This window comes from Thermobia domestica, chromosome 2, assembly GCF_964235325.1.
Source record: "Thermobia domestica chromosome 2, izTheDome1.hap1.1, whole genome shotgun sequence".
In the NCBI taxonomy this organism is placed as follows: Eukaryota; Metazoa; Arthropoda; class Insecta; order Zygentoma; family Lepismatidae; genus Thermobia; species Thermobia domestica.
The window spans coordinates 72368044-72381808 of NC_137455.1; the positions used below are offsets into that span (position 1 = coordinate 72368044).

Here is a 13765-nt window from a genome sequence, read left to right on the forward strand (position 1 = left end):
GATCACTGTTACCGTGTCTATTCTGTGTCTTTGCCTTTGTAAAAATCACTGTGTTCTTTGCATGTTAAAATACCCTGTCTACAATATTCACACTTAAAGAAAAGCATGTAGTTAGTTAAAGTTGACTATGTACAGAATTACAGATTGTACATATTTCTCATTGTTGTACAGAATTACTCAGTTGACATTTTAGCGATTTGATTGCACAAAGGGTAAGTGATACTTATTCTATAATTTTTCAAGTCCAACAACAGGTTTAATCAACCAACAACGATTGGACATAAGGCAGTAGTTAAAGAAGGTAAGGCAACAGGTTAGGCCGGACACACTAATGTAATCATAAATAAATTCCTACTTGCGTACATCAGCACTTGACAATAGTTCCAAGGACAACTGAAATATAGTGAGGTTGAAGACTTAAACACTGGAAGTTGGGGGCATAAGGTAAGATCTTTCGTTTCATCTTTATACCGTTGGCTGATTACTATTTCGAATAACTTACGGAACTGTAAATAACAATGAAGTGATTCCTACCCACATTGTAATTCCATCGCCATCATATTGTTATATTTTCATACACATGATGTGATTAGAGTTTCAATTTCTTTCGGATTAGTTCGCATCGAGTGTCTAAATAGAGACTGAAGCATAACTTATTCGATAACAGATAAATATGCCACCTTTTCGTAGGCAATTACAAACGGTTTAGATTATATTGTGTCCTATTACTGTGAGCCAGTTGCAGTTATGAGCTGTTAAGTACGGTTTGTCTTGACCTAATCTCAGTTGCATACTTTCTGTCTGTTGGCGAGTGTCCTTAGTCGGGAACTGGCACTGTTAGGCAAAAGAAAATAGGGAAACTCTCCTAACAGCTGTAATGTACTTTTGTTAAGTTTAAATTGTGTTAGTATTTCATGCGGAAAACTGAAGTATAACCATATATTAAACAAAAAAAAAAAAAAAAAAAATCTCAAAAGAGATTATAGTAAATAAAGCAATGTGTCTGCATGAGGATTCAGTGTTGATAAAGTATGACAATGTAATTTGTTTTAAATAATAAACTGTAATTAAAGAAATACACTGCAGTCCCGTTTAACCGATTTTCTAAGAAAGAAAAAAAAACGTGCGTGACACCAACAATGAGTACAGTTTTTTTTTCTAACAGTTATTTGTTAAACAGTAAATTCATTGTTACGGTGTGTTGGCAGTACTCATCACTCTCCCCAGTGTTGACAATTGGCAATTTAATTATTTTCGTACACCGATTAGCTAGTAAAAATATATTTCAGCTGTTAACTATAATTTTGGCTAATTCTGCAGTCATTGTTGTGACGTGCTAATTTATTAATGCTTTTCCTTGTAGTAGTGTTTACACTGTTCTTATTTGTATCATTATCGCTTACATGTTCCAGTCTAACGACAAATCTTGATATTCCACCTTCCAAAAGCTAATTTCAACACGCGATTAATTTCCATAGGAGTGTTTCGACAGCGTTTCTGGATTGTAACATGCTATCGTTATAAACGTTCGCGGGGCATTAGCTATTTCAATTAGACTAGAACACATATTTACCCGCAACAAGGGAAATTATAAACGTACCTGTTAATAATAATAGCAACAATACTTCTGGACAGGAAAATTGTTCCAATCATATAGGGCTAGTCTAAATATGCGAAGAAAGAAAAAGATAAATTCTCTTTTCAAATAAACTTTGTAAGCTGTATCAATTTTAACAGAATGAGAGATGAATAATTTTAAACAGAATGAGATCTGAGGTATGAATTGTTCTCTCAATAGAAACAGTTTTAATAAGGATTATATAATAATCTCTTCAAACAAGTAAGTAGCATTTACGACAATCTGACTCTAAGCCTATTTCTGAATTATTTCAATATTGAGTGTTTTGCTTCGAATCTGTCCGCTTAAATACATTACTAATGATCCAAATTATACACTCACCATTCATGACACTGAGGTGAAATAAAATATATGTACTTGGATCGCCACAAAATATAACTCCGACGATTTACATTATTTCATAATATAAATTCACTGACTAGAAATATGAGGTATATTTATATCATAGAGACGAAATCTTCAAATCACTTCTAATACTTTCAGAACTCAATAAAATTCTTACGAAAATTCCAATACCATGAAGGCTTATTGTAGTGCCCATATGACTTAATGAAATGGTCCAAACTTTTCCAAGAGTCAGACTCCCGCTTCAGCTATTCCACTCTGAATGACGTAAATATAATCCAGAGGCAGACGGCTTGCATAGCTAGTTCATAAACCCACCTGATATAGAGCTCACTTTCCGCATATCCGTTTTGCATAACTAACAAACTAACTCACTTCATTCAGAAGAGAGAAAGAAAAAAGAATCTTAACGTCAATACTGTATAGGCTGGAACTGTATACTTTTAGTGTTGTGGTTGTTCAGTGGTACACCGATGTACAGCTAGCATTAATGCAAGAATTTGGAACAAAGGAATTAATTCAAGGAACGTTTAGCGCCTTTAATCAACAATGATAGTGAAGTGTACTGTAAATATTACAAGTGTGTACGATCTGCTAGTTGAGACTTGTATATAAATATTCAACACTGTATACCTCCTCTTCCCCTCCCCCTCCCAAAAAAAAATTAAAAAAAAAAAAATTAGTCTGGTTTAACCGAACCTTTGTTCAATGGAAGTACCATCGGTTCCACCAAATTCGGGTAAACAGGACTCTGGTGCAAATAGTTTATTTTATTTTATTTTATTTATTTATTTTTTAAGTAAGTGAAACATCTATTAAAAACATTTCTCTAAGGAAAACATTAAAATTTGAAGAGAAAAGTATGAGTGATTTTGTGATTTGTTGATTCCTGACGAATTGTCGGACAAAACGCCAAGGCCCTTAGCATAAATTTGATTTAGGTTCATATATTCAGTTGTTTCTAACGTTTTTCTGCTATTTTAATATTTTACTCGTCAGTACATTGTTTTAAAGAGTAGCCTGTATTCATTCAAATAGGTCTAATTTCCAGACTTATAATGCTTCTTGATTGTACGTATAGTATGGCGTAAGTCAAAGTCTGTCTTCCCCTATATTTTTAATATAAAGATAATGGCTTCATACCTGACTAACAATGTAATAATGTAATCGGTCTGGACGTGTGATACTTGTTTGTGATTGGTCATCATATTTTAATTGTAATAAAGAGTTTAGTAGGTTAAAGATATTGTTCTCTTTTTGATATTTGTACATATTTCTTAAATTTACTAGATTTATTTTATTTAGGATGTCAAAACTTAAATATAATTAATTTACTTAACTAATTCGTTATTTAGGTAACATTACACTATAATTTATGCTGTGCTAATTATTACGGGTCCATGACATTTGGGCACAGACATTTAAACGCGGCCGTTTGGGTGCGAAACATTTGGGCGCAAAACCTTTTATCCAAATAGGTTTACCTACCTACATATGTTATTATGTATTTCGTAACTACCAAATGTTTAAGCACTGGAAATTTCGAAAAACTTGCACAAATAATTTTGCAAGAACTAAAAATAACATCCTGAACACAGCGAAGTTTCTGCATATCATGCACAACTTGTCTCTACCAGTTGGAAAGAAATGGGAAGAAACCGTAGAACACTATTGACTGTTCGGTCTCCGTATTATGCGGCTTAGTTTTAAAAGAGTATTTCCTTTTAATAAAATAAGACATACGTAATAAAGACATGTAATTTGTGTAAAAGTAAGATGTACATCTGTCGCTAATGTTTAATTATTTTAAAGATGTGACTATATATTCATACTACACTGAGCACTTGATTTTTTGAGTCAGACATTATTAAATTTATCTTAAAATGCGTGGTACAAAACATAAGAAATGTTTTAAGTACTGCCCTGTACCAAGAGGTCAGAAGAAACGAATAAGAATTGATTTTGGAATAAAAATGGTATTTTTAATTATATGGGTGATTCAGGAAGTATTTATTGCCTGCTTTTTTGTTATTTGATCTGTCCATTAGACCGGATAGTTGATACTCTATTGTATTAATAAAAAGTTATATTTCAGATTTGATAAAAGTAGGCACTTATAGGCACTAATATGCCAAATAAAATTTACTGTATGCAGTCTGTGACACCCCAAAACAATATTTTGTCCTTTATAATAGATCTAACGTAAAGGAACGATACGATTGGGAGGCAAAAGAAGAACAGCATTATTTGCAATAAGGATATGGAATGTGTATGACAGAGTTCTCAGTGACCAGTTAAAAACGAACAACCACGCCGAAGTAGCTCATCGTGGATTACTTTGCGCCCAAACATCTCGCACCTAAACGTCTGCGCATAGATGGCCGCGCCCAAACACCCTGTTCCGATTATTTCTATCTCCCGGTGTCTTTGCCCTGCTCTTCATAGCGTAAATTCCACTATAGCATGCATTCCCGTATTGTCAAGTACACACAACTGAGTCCTAATGTAGTAGTGTTGCCACCACGTTCGATGAGTGATTTCTGATGTCATACCTGGTCCTGTTGTGCTCATAACTCAGTATAAATCTGTTGTATGATAAATGAAGCGATAACTACGCGCTGTTGTTTTGGGCTTGCTCCCTTAGTTATATCGACTAGCATATTTATTTCATTTTTTTTTTCTTTGTTTCTAAGTGATTATAGATTATATGGTTGGATTTAATACGCTGCCTTCAGCAAAGAGTAGAATACAATATTAAGTTTGTTTTTTTAAATTTTATTTTAAAACGGTGTGAAAATTAATAATGTAAGTGTATGAGACAACTTTGTGATTACCCGTGCCGAATGATGTAAAGTCAAATTTTTCTCTTGTTATTGCAATATTCTTTTCCCAAGTTAAAATATTTTGTTAGCGTAATTTTGGGAAAAATGTTATTTTGTGGTTAAAATTTTGATTTATTATAGGAAGTATTAAATGCGGAAGACATGTCGAAGTTGACCGGAATTCCACCAACAGAGACTGTAAAGTGTTTACTTTTGCTGTGCAATGCAGTGGAAATAGGTGGTGAAGCTGCCAGAACTGTTGCTGAAACATTGCTTCAAAGGTAAGCTTTGGAGTCATCTAATGTATTTATTATTTTGTTCTAAGCATACAGTTATGCCCTTAAACTAATGATGGGGATTGAGCCTGAGACCATATTTTCACAGGCAAGCGCACTGATCGTTCGACTACAAAACATTTCTTAAATATAAGTATAGTAATAAGGTGCTAAAGGGTTCAATCTTAGACAGTTTAACTTAATATTCTTGTTTTTTTTTTTTTTAAGTTGAGTGTGTATGTAGATCTGCATGTATTGGTTGTCAGTTTGACAAATTACCAGAACCAGGTCATTATCCGTACTGTATCACTAGCATGACTATACTCCAAAATCATCTTACTACTTGTATTCACTTCGTAGGTGTAACCCAACCATTGTTACATCTCAAATAACATCTTCACACTTACGTCATTCCAAGAGGTAATGTGTACCAATACACAGAACAGAAGGTTGTTCGCTGTGTATCCGTTTTCGATTCAGTGCTACCACATGGCGTGTCGTCCTGGAACTAAGGTTTGCTGGTGGGAGCAGTGTTGTGTCTGACCTTGTAGGTGCGTGAGTGTTATTAAATGGCCCCGAAAATCAACCGGTTTTGGGAGGCCCCTTTCCATGCTAAGTTTTCGTACGTACGCATTGTTAAACAGTGTCGGAAGAATGGGTTAACACTCAAGTTCACTGCTGCGAAAGATATTATAGGCCATTACACACAACAGGCTCTCCTTGCGTAACATTCACCCACGAAAACTACCAGGAGAGGGGCTACAAACAAAGTGACACCCGTAGTGCTAAGGGAGATCCGTCGATTGGCGTGTCAAGAAAATCTCCTACGCAACGTGATATGGGCCACAGACTCCACCTCGCACCGTCAACTGTGAACAAAACAATACACAAGCGCCTCAGGTTAAGTGTGTGCGAAAGCCCTGTGTAAACCACCTGCTATCGCCTCACATTGCGGAAAGTAAGACGAACTGCAGGAAAGTTTATGAAAAGTACCTGGCGGCTTCCAAATGGAAGAAAGTTTTTACAATTGGATGAATCATTTTGTCCATTTCACTGCTGGTGGTCACATTCGGGCAATCAGATACTGTGACATTGACGGCGAAGGGTGCAGCCGCTTTGTTCGTCAGTGCAGGGAAAGTTTCCCTTGCGGCTTCATGGTTATTACGGGATTCGGATAAGAGGGTAAGTTGCTAATACGTAAAGCGGATGAAAATGTGAAGCTGAATGCAGGATACTTCCAAGAATCCATTCTGACACCTATTTATCGAAGAGACGTCCCACAATTGTATGCAATGGACGCGAACCAGGTGGTGATCTATATGGACAAGGCTTCGAGTCATACTCATACCTCCAGAACATCACCATGTTTTTATCAGGAATGGCAGAGGAATTAGGAATTCGTGTCATTCCGTTTGAAGACATTTCTGTAAAAAGCCCAGATGCCAGTCCAATGGATTTTTGCGCATTTAGAATGTTGAAACGACGTCTTCAGCATCTCTGCCCGCGCACCCTGGATGATCTATGGAAAGCGTGCAGGGAGGAGTGGGGCAATTTTCATGCCTGTCCTGCGCCGGAGCTTGCTGCAATAGAAACTGCGATGTCGTGTGATAGTCCACAAATCTGGAGCTCCAATAGAACGTGATCGATATGGTGGCTAGTATCTCTTTAAGGTGAGTACCCGTCAAAAATGGTTGGATATAAAGCGAAGAACATTCTGTAATTCACAAAAGCATATGAAACACTGAATCCTCACTATTTACCTCAACTCGATTTGATACTGTTTCCACAGAATATACCACAGCTTTTAACAGTAGAGTATGTGTCTGATTCCGCAACCACCATCTAACTACTACACTCTACATTAGGGATAAGTAGTATTACCATGTGAAGATAGTAACCTTATGAGTATATTGCGTAAGAGTGACCCCGTGTAGCGTAGTTGCTTACACTTTCGCCTTGGGTGCGAGTGATCCTGGGTTTGAGTCACGGTGGGGACATGGTCGGAAAGGTATAAAAGCCTTCGCAGGCCATCCGTCCTGAATGAGATTTTTCCTGGGCTTTCGTCATTCACACTAACCAAGTGCTGGAATGATACCTCAAACACAAAAATCCCAGGCAGTGTGCAGAAGGAAGGAAGGATGATCGCCGTGGGAGGTCATCCTTCATAAATGGCTGTGGCATTTATTCCGAAGTTGGTCGTCCGCTTGTATTTCGACAAAAAAAAATAATAAAGCTACGAAAATTTTAAAATCATCAATTTTTAGGGCCGCTTTAAAAGTGTATAATAGAGTGGGATAGGGTAGAGTAGAGTAGGGTCGGGTTAGCTTAGGGTTAGGGAAGGTTGGACCCATTTTGTTAAAATTAATAGAATGTAATCTCGTCTCTGCATAGGGATACCAAATGGAGCGTCTCTGTATATCTGCAGTCATGTTCACAATACAAACGCTCGTTACTTTCCCACAATCTAATCATGCGGTAACCTTGCGCGAAGTAGTTCCTTCCGCTTGCTAAATAGTTCCATATTTATAACCGCTTATAAAAACATGAACACAACTTCCGCTCTCCTTACATATTATCAAGCACACAAACGAGCAAATTATCCATTTCTTCCCCGTAAATTTTCAAAATTTTACTAGAAACGGACGACCAACTTTGGAACTTAACCCATGGCCGTAGATGCCGAAACGTTAGAAATATAATTCCTTATATTGTGTAACAGTTTTATTGGTCATATCGAATGAGATCTACTTTTTGGAGCTTCGTACATGCTTAGAAGGTCATATCGTTAATTTTGTTTGGCTTTGATGTTAATCTGGTTGTAATTGTAGAGTGTGTCAAAGAATGTCCCTCTGTCAATATTTGCATCATATGAAATTTTAGCTTTTGTATATATTAGTTTAAAAGTTACAACGGCGTATCGAGATAAATGGTGCACCTTGTATTTATATTTACATTATTTTCATGTAATAATACACAAAATAATTCAATTAATAAAATATATAATACATGAAATAATTTGCGGATGCTGTGTATGTTTTTGTTTATAACTTATCGTGTGAAGTTGGGTAACCTCAAGTTCAGCTGTATTGCTGGAGTGCCGCGCCTGTCTTCTGTAATCAAACATCAAACTAAAACATGACCAGGGCCGCGGTGGCTCAGTGGTAGAGCATTCACTTCTGGTACCAGAGGTCCCTGGTTCGATCCCATCTCGCGCCAAGTGAATTTTGTGGTGGACAAGCAGCGTGTGCGTGTGTTTCCTCGGGGTTCTCCCGTTTCCTCCCACTTTCTTCATTCCACCATTTCATTCATTACTCATCATCACCATCTCTAGCCTAACCGGCATAACCGTAGGACGTCAAACTCAAAGATTTCATTTCATTTTTTTCGAAGGATAGTCATATTTTATGAAATGAAATTTTTACGTTTTATGTCCCACGATTATGCCGGCTAGGCGAAAGGAGACAGTGATGATGAGTAATGAATGAAAAGGGGAATGAAGAAAGTGGGAAGAAACGGGAGAACCCCGAGGAAACCCACGCACACGGTGTTTGTCCACCACAAAGTTCACTTGACGAGGGCTGGGATTGAACCCGGAACCCCAAGCAAGAGGTGAACGCAGAGGTTCCTTAAATCAAAGAGACTGTTGTGGCGTTACGCCAACAATCTACATAGTAAGATTCTGTTCACTGACGAAAAGGTGTTCACAATTGAGCAGGCCTACAACGCCCAAAATGACCGTGTTAATGCCACGTCAACGAAACTATCAAGAAGCTTAAATGCATATAAACCGTTCACAACTTATTGATCAACATTTGGAATCTTTATTTTTGATGATTTCAAAAGGAAACATTTTGGCCAAAATCGACAACAATGTAATTATAAATAAAATATATAAAAGGACCACAAAATCCAGAAGACTCCAGAGGCAAATTTGTTTACACCGCTGAGATATATATGAGAGAAAACTGCTTATTCAGAAATTAGAATAGCACTACTGGCAACAGACGTCTATAAATGGCATGATACTGACCAATTGGTGTATGCTACCGCCTTTTTTATGGGGCCAGTCCACCTCTGTAGCACAATTTTTTGATAAGTAATTAGTACCCCATATTCTCGTGGCACAAAGCAATATTAGAAGAAATCAGTATATACTCCTTATACTTAATTTTATGAATATTTAATGTTTTACTTACATGTATTGTATTATTTCTTTAAGACAAAATGAGGAAATAGCAATTGGTGGAGGATTTGCAGACACATTAGTGCTTCCAAGCCACAGCCAGGAAGTTTGTTCGGAGCAACCATTTACTGTTGGAATAGCTATTTCTGGTCCAGAGGTAAAAGCAGTATCAACGATTGTACGTCATACTGTGAAGAAACCGGCTGGCGTTGAAAAAATCATTCAAGAGGTAAATACAGTCTGTAACTTTTCTGCAATTACCAGTTCTATTCATAGTTTCGTTCTTTAAAAAAGAACGTATTTCACTTCTTTTCTTACAGTTAAATCTGTAATCTGTAAGATAAGGTAACGTTTCACCTTTTAAAAATCTCACTAAACACGTACAAGTGTTAATTGATTTAGGTAAGATAAAATGGTTGCGATGAAAACTCGTTATTAAAGTGAAATGAACAAGCTTGGATGGTTTATCAAGAATCGCGCAATATTTCTGATCAATTCAGTATAAGAGAAAAATGAGCTTCCCTCCATCCATGGTCAGGCATTTCTCAGGGGCTTCAGAAAACGAAAAAAAAAAAAAAAAAAAGAGTTGAGATCAAAATCAGATGCGGCAAAACTTTCGAGAAATCACTCTCTGGTTTCAAAAATTGCTATAATTCTTCGTCTGGAATTTATTTGGCCACTTGACTTTGTAGTCAGTTTTATAACAACATGATAAAAAGAGACATAACCACGAGGATTAAGGAACATATGACCAGAGGCGGACTGGACCGCCCGGATATGGGCCCTGCCCTCTGCAAAATCCCTTGAAATAATGCTCGATTAGTTTTATAACTAATTCAAAACTCCATTCTCGTTCATACTACGAGAACCAGTGGCGTAACTAACGGGCCCGCAGCGCTAGCGAAAGGGGTGTACTAGGTAGAGAGACTCCCTGCCCAACCCGTAGCCTTGTTTGTTGAAAAATCAATAAGGCAATAAAAAAAAGTCTCGAAAATACATGTAAGTTATTAACTCGAAAATGTTAACTCGTCCATAATTTATGTATTCAATAATATGTTGTGCAATCGATATCACATAAAGAGCACGGAGCTGATTCTCCTACGGTAAGGAAACCGTGTTAGACATGGAGTTGGAATCGAGTGGTGGCGACAAATAATGGTCCCCTGAGCACAGTGGTGATGTCAGAAAACGGGCCGAAGCTCCAGAAATCTAGCCCCGAAGTTTCGACCTTGGGTACCTTCTATTCACCAATGAAATGAATGGTAAAGGGAAAAACAGAAGGAATGTCACAAAACTGCATTTTCGAGAAAACGGCGTTTTAATATTGAAAACCACGTAAAACGAATAGGATTAGTTAAATCTTTTGTCCCTTTTTACATGGACATTTCTACATCTACGCATGCATAGCATATACAGTCAAATAATACCAAGATTCACAAACAGATAGGACAAAGCACCCGATAAAGCATATACATGGACATTCTTTGTTTTTTCCCCTTACCCTTCAACGTAGTTCTTGAACGTGAGAGGTAGCAATGGAAAGGGCATGGTCCCCTCAGTACAGCGGTGATCTCACAAATCAAGCCCGGGGTGTGATGTCCCCAGATATCGAGCCCCGAAAGTATAGGATCGGGTGCTTTCTATTCATCAATGAAGCGCGGAGCTTTAGGACGTGGTGGTTGCATTGGAAAGGGTCGGTTTCCCCTTGTACACCGGTGATGTAAATCTGACCGGGGCCCGAAGCCCAAAAAATCGGGACCCAGAGGATGATCATGCCGTATTCTCCATACTTTTTGCTCATAAAAATAAGCTTCATTATTATCCTACCTGATTGTTATTCAACCGAACATTACAAGACAATACTTTGATGCTGCATGTCGGTAAGGGACTGCGCAATATATTAGATATCGAATAAAAGGGACCTGAACCCAAACATGTGGGGCCCGAATTCTTGGGTTTCGGGCCACGGGACCGATTTCTAAAATGCCCGCTGTGCTCAGGGGACCCAGTTCTTTCCAACACCACAACTCGCGTTTCCAACTTAATGTCTAACACGGTTTCCTTACTGTAGGAGAATTTTCATGAAATATTCTCCATGTTCTTATCCAAAAGTAATAAAGACATTACAAAGCTGTAGGAATTAACAGGGAATTGGTTTGGGACAATTTATTTTTATCGTATATATAAAGTACAAGGGAAATAGTGAACCGCAATAGAAACGCACCACTCCTTTCTTGCAAATCTTTATTTTTTAACTTATGATTTTTATTTTTTTAATTAATTAATTAATTAATTTATTTATTTATTTATTTTTTACTTGTTTTGAGAACTCGGGTAGAAGGAGGTCTCCATTGCTGACGCAATCATAGTTTTTTTTTTTTTTTTTTTTTTTTTTTTGTTAAGTCAATAAAGAGGAAAAAGGGTAGCAAGATGGGGTTTCTAACTCGGTATACCTAACAATAGACCACGAATATTGACGGGGTCCCATTTGTGAATATTACAAGGGGTTAGGGGTACACGACCTTAGTTACGCTACTGATAGTAACATTGAAAATAACTAGGCACGTAGTCAAGGGCCCAAATCCCCCCCCCCCCTCCATCAAAACCTGAAATGAAAAAATAAGGAATGCATGAAGGCCAATGAGCGGAATATCCTGGAAATTCAGGGAATTTAAAGTTTCTAGAAAAGTTACGGAATTCTCAGAATTTCTGCTACTAGTCAGGGAAATTTCAAACTTTCGAAAACAGTGCCGTTCTGTATTAGTGTAGACAGTTTTTAATCATAATCTTTCGTGATCACTTCTCTGCAGTATCAAGCATGTTATTCCAGAAAAAGTTTTCTACTGCTCCTTTAATTTGTCATTTGAAATAGACGGTAGTTGACGGAATGTGGAAAGAAAGCTCTGTTAATATTTGATTCAACAGAGAAAGGAACACAGATAAACGAACCAATTTATGTTGCCAGTAAAATAGTTTAAAATGATCGAGCCCTTAGTGTGATAACCACAGTATTTCATCTCACGGACTCCCCCATTACGAAATCATGGCTAATATGTGGAATAATTCATCCTGGGGAAATGTATGGATCACGAAGGGCATACGGGTGTTTAATAAGGATTCCCCCTCCCCCGATGCAAACAGGTCACGAAAAAATATTACCATTATATTGCCATAATTAATCGTTGTCGTAACTTGGAACCCGATTAACGATGAGCTTTCTGGTATTTTCTTAATACTTCATTTCAGAGCGATTAGCAATGAAGCATAATCTCACTAGGGGTAAAAGTGGATTTGTAAAGGTAAGGGGACGGATAACATCACTCCGTCTCCCGTGCCTATCTTCGTCCATTGTATTTTTTTAGGAAGTGGAGGGACACCATAGATAATTTTTGAAGTGGGGGAACGGCATCCTGCGTTCCCCTTACTTTTACCGCTGAATCTCACCCTTCCAATCACTAGAAAATAAATCCTAATTCTAACTATATATAAAACTACATGAGCTGACATAAATTATTGAGCACTTCCTGTAGGGCTACAATGGTTAAATTTGACATCATTGTAGCTTTTCGGGATAAATCCACTGGAAAAATGCCAAAAGTGAATATTTTTAATTTTTAGGGGGTCTAAACAGGGGATGAAAAATTTCCCCATGTTATTTAAATGGACCTTTTTTTGAATCTATAATCTCGTGTTTTAGTTACTTAGAATTAGAATAAAAACTTGAAATTTGGTATGCTTGTACGTTTTCTTAACACTACCTAAGTAAATCAGTAAAAATAAAAAAAAAATAAATAAAAATAATCCAACTTTAGAGTGGTTTTATAGGAAACTGAAAGATCTTTCCCGTTATTTATGTGGGACACCTTTTACACCCCCAAATTATTGAGCACTTCCTGTAGGGATACAATGGTTAAATTTGACATCATTGTAGCTTTTCGGGACAAATCTACAGAAAAATTGCCAAAAGTGAATATTTTTAATTTTGAGGGGGTCTAAAGATTGGATAAAGAACTTCCCCATGTTATTTAAGTGGATGGTTTCTTGGGATACAAAATCTTATCTTTTAGATAGTTGAAATAGGAAAAGAAACGATAGAATTGTGCGTTCAAGAGATGCGAGGCGGTAGGCCGAGCAAAGACAGTGTGGGGGCTTCGCCCCCGTATGGACAAATTCAGGAAATATGAAGAGCAAGTTCACGAAATTCACTGCTGATGCACACGGCGATAGATAAGAAATGCGAGGCCGTAGGTCAAGCAAACCCGGGGGCTTGGGGGCGGAGCCCCCAGCTAGCCAAAGGCTAGTTTTCTATCATGAAATCACACTTTTTTTTTTATTAAGTTGCAACACCGATTGTTTTCACTATCATCTAAAACCTTGAGAAGATAAAAAGAACCGCGCTCGTTGTTGTAACCCGAACTTGTTCTTTTTTTTAAAAGGTAGAATTGAAAAGCGTTAAAAAAAAATCAGATTATAACTAAGTAATCACTATTCGAAGTATTCT

The 13765-nt window shown here is 37.2% G+C and overlaps 1 protein-coding gene across 3 annotated transcripts in view; it reads left to right on the forward strand.

Annotated features, from left to right (window-relative positions):
• Positions 1-13765, forward strand: part of LOC145672651 (F-box only protein 22-like) — a 44369-nt gene that overhangs the window by 14018 nt on the left and 16586 nt on the right. For all 3 annotated transcript variants that reach the window (XM_081741828.1, XM_081741817.1, XM_081741821.1), the window contains exons 4-5: positions 4948-5087; positions 9301-9493. In XM_081741828.1, coding sequence (XP_081597954.1) covers positions 4948-5087; positions 9301-9493 — 333 coding nt within the window. The remainder of the gene's footprint in view (positions 1-4947; positions 5088-9300; positions 9494-13765) is intronic.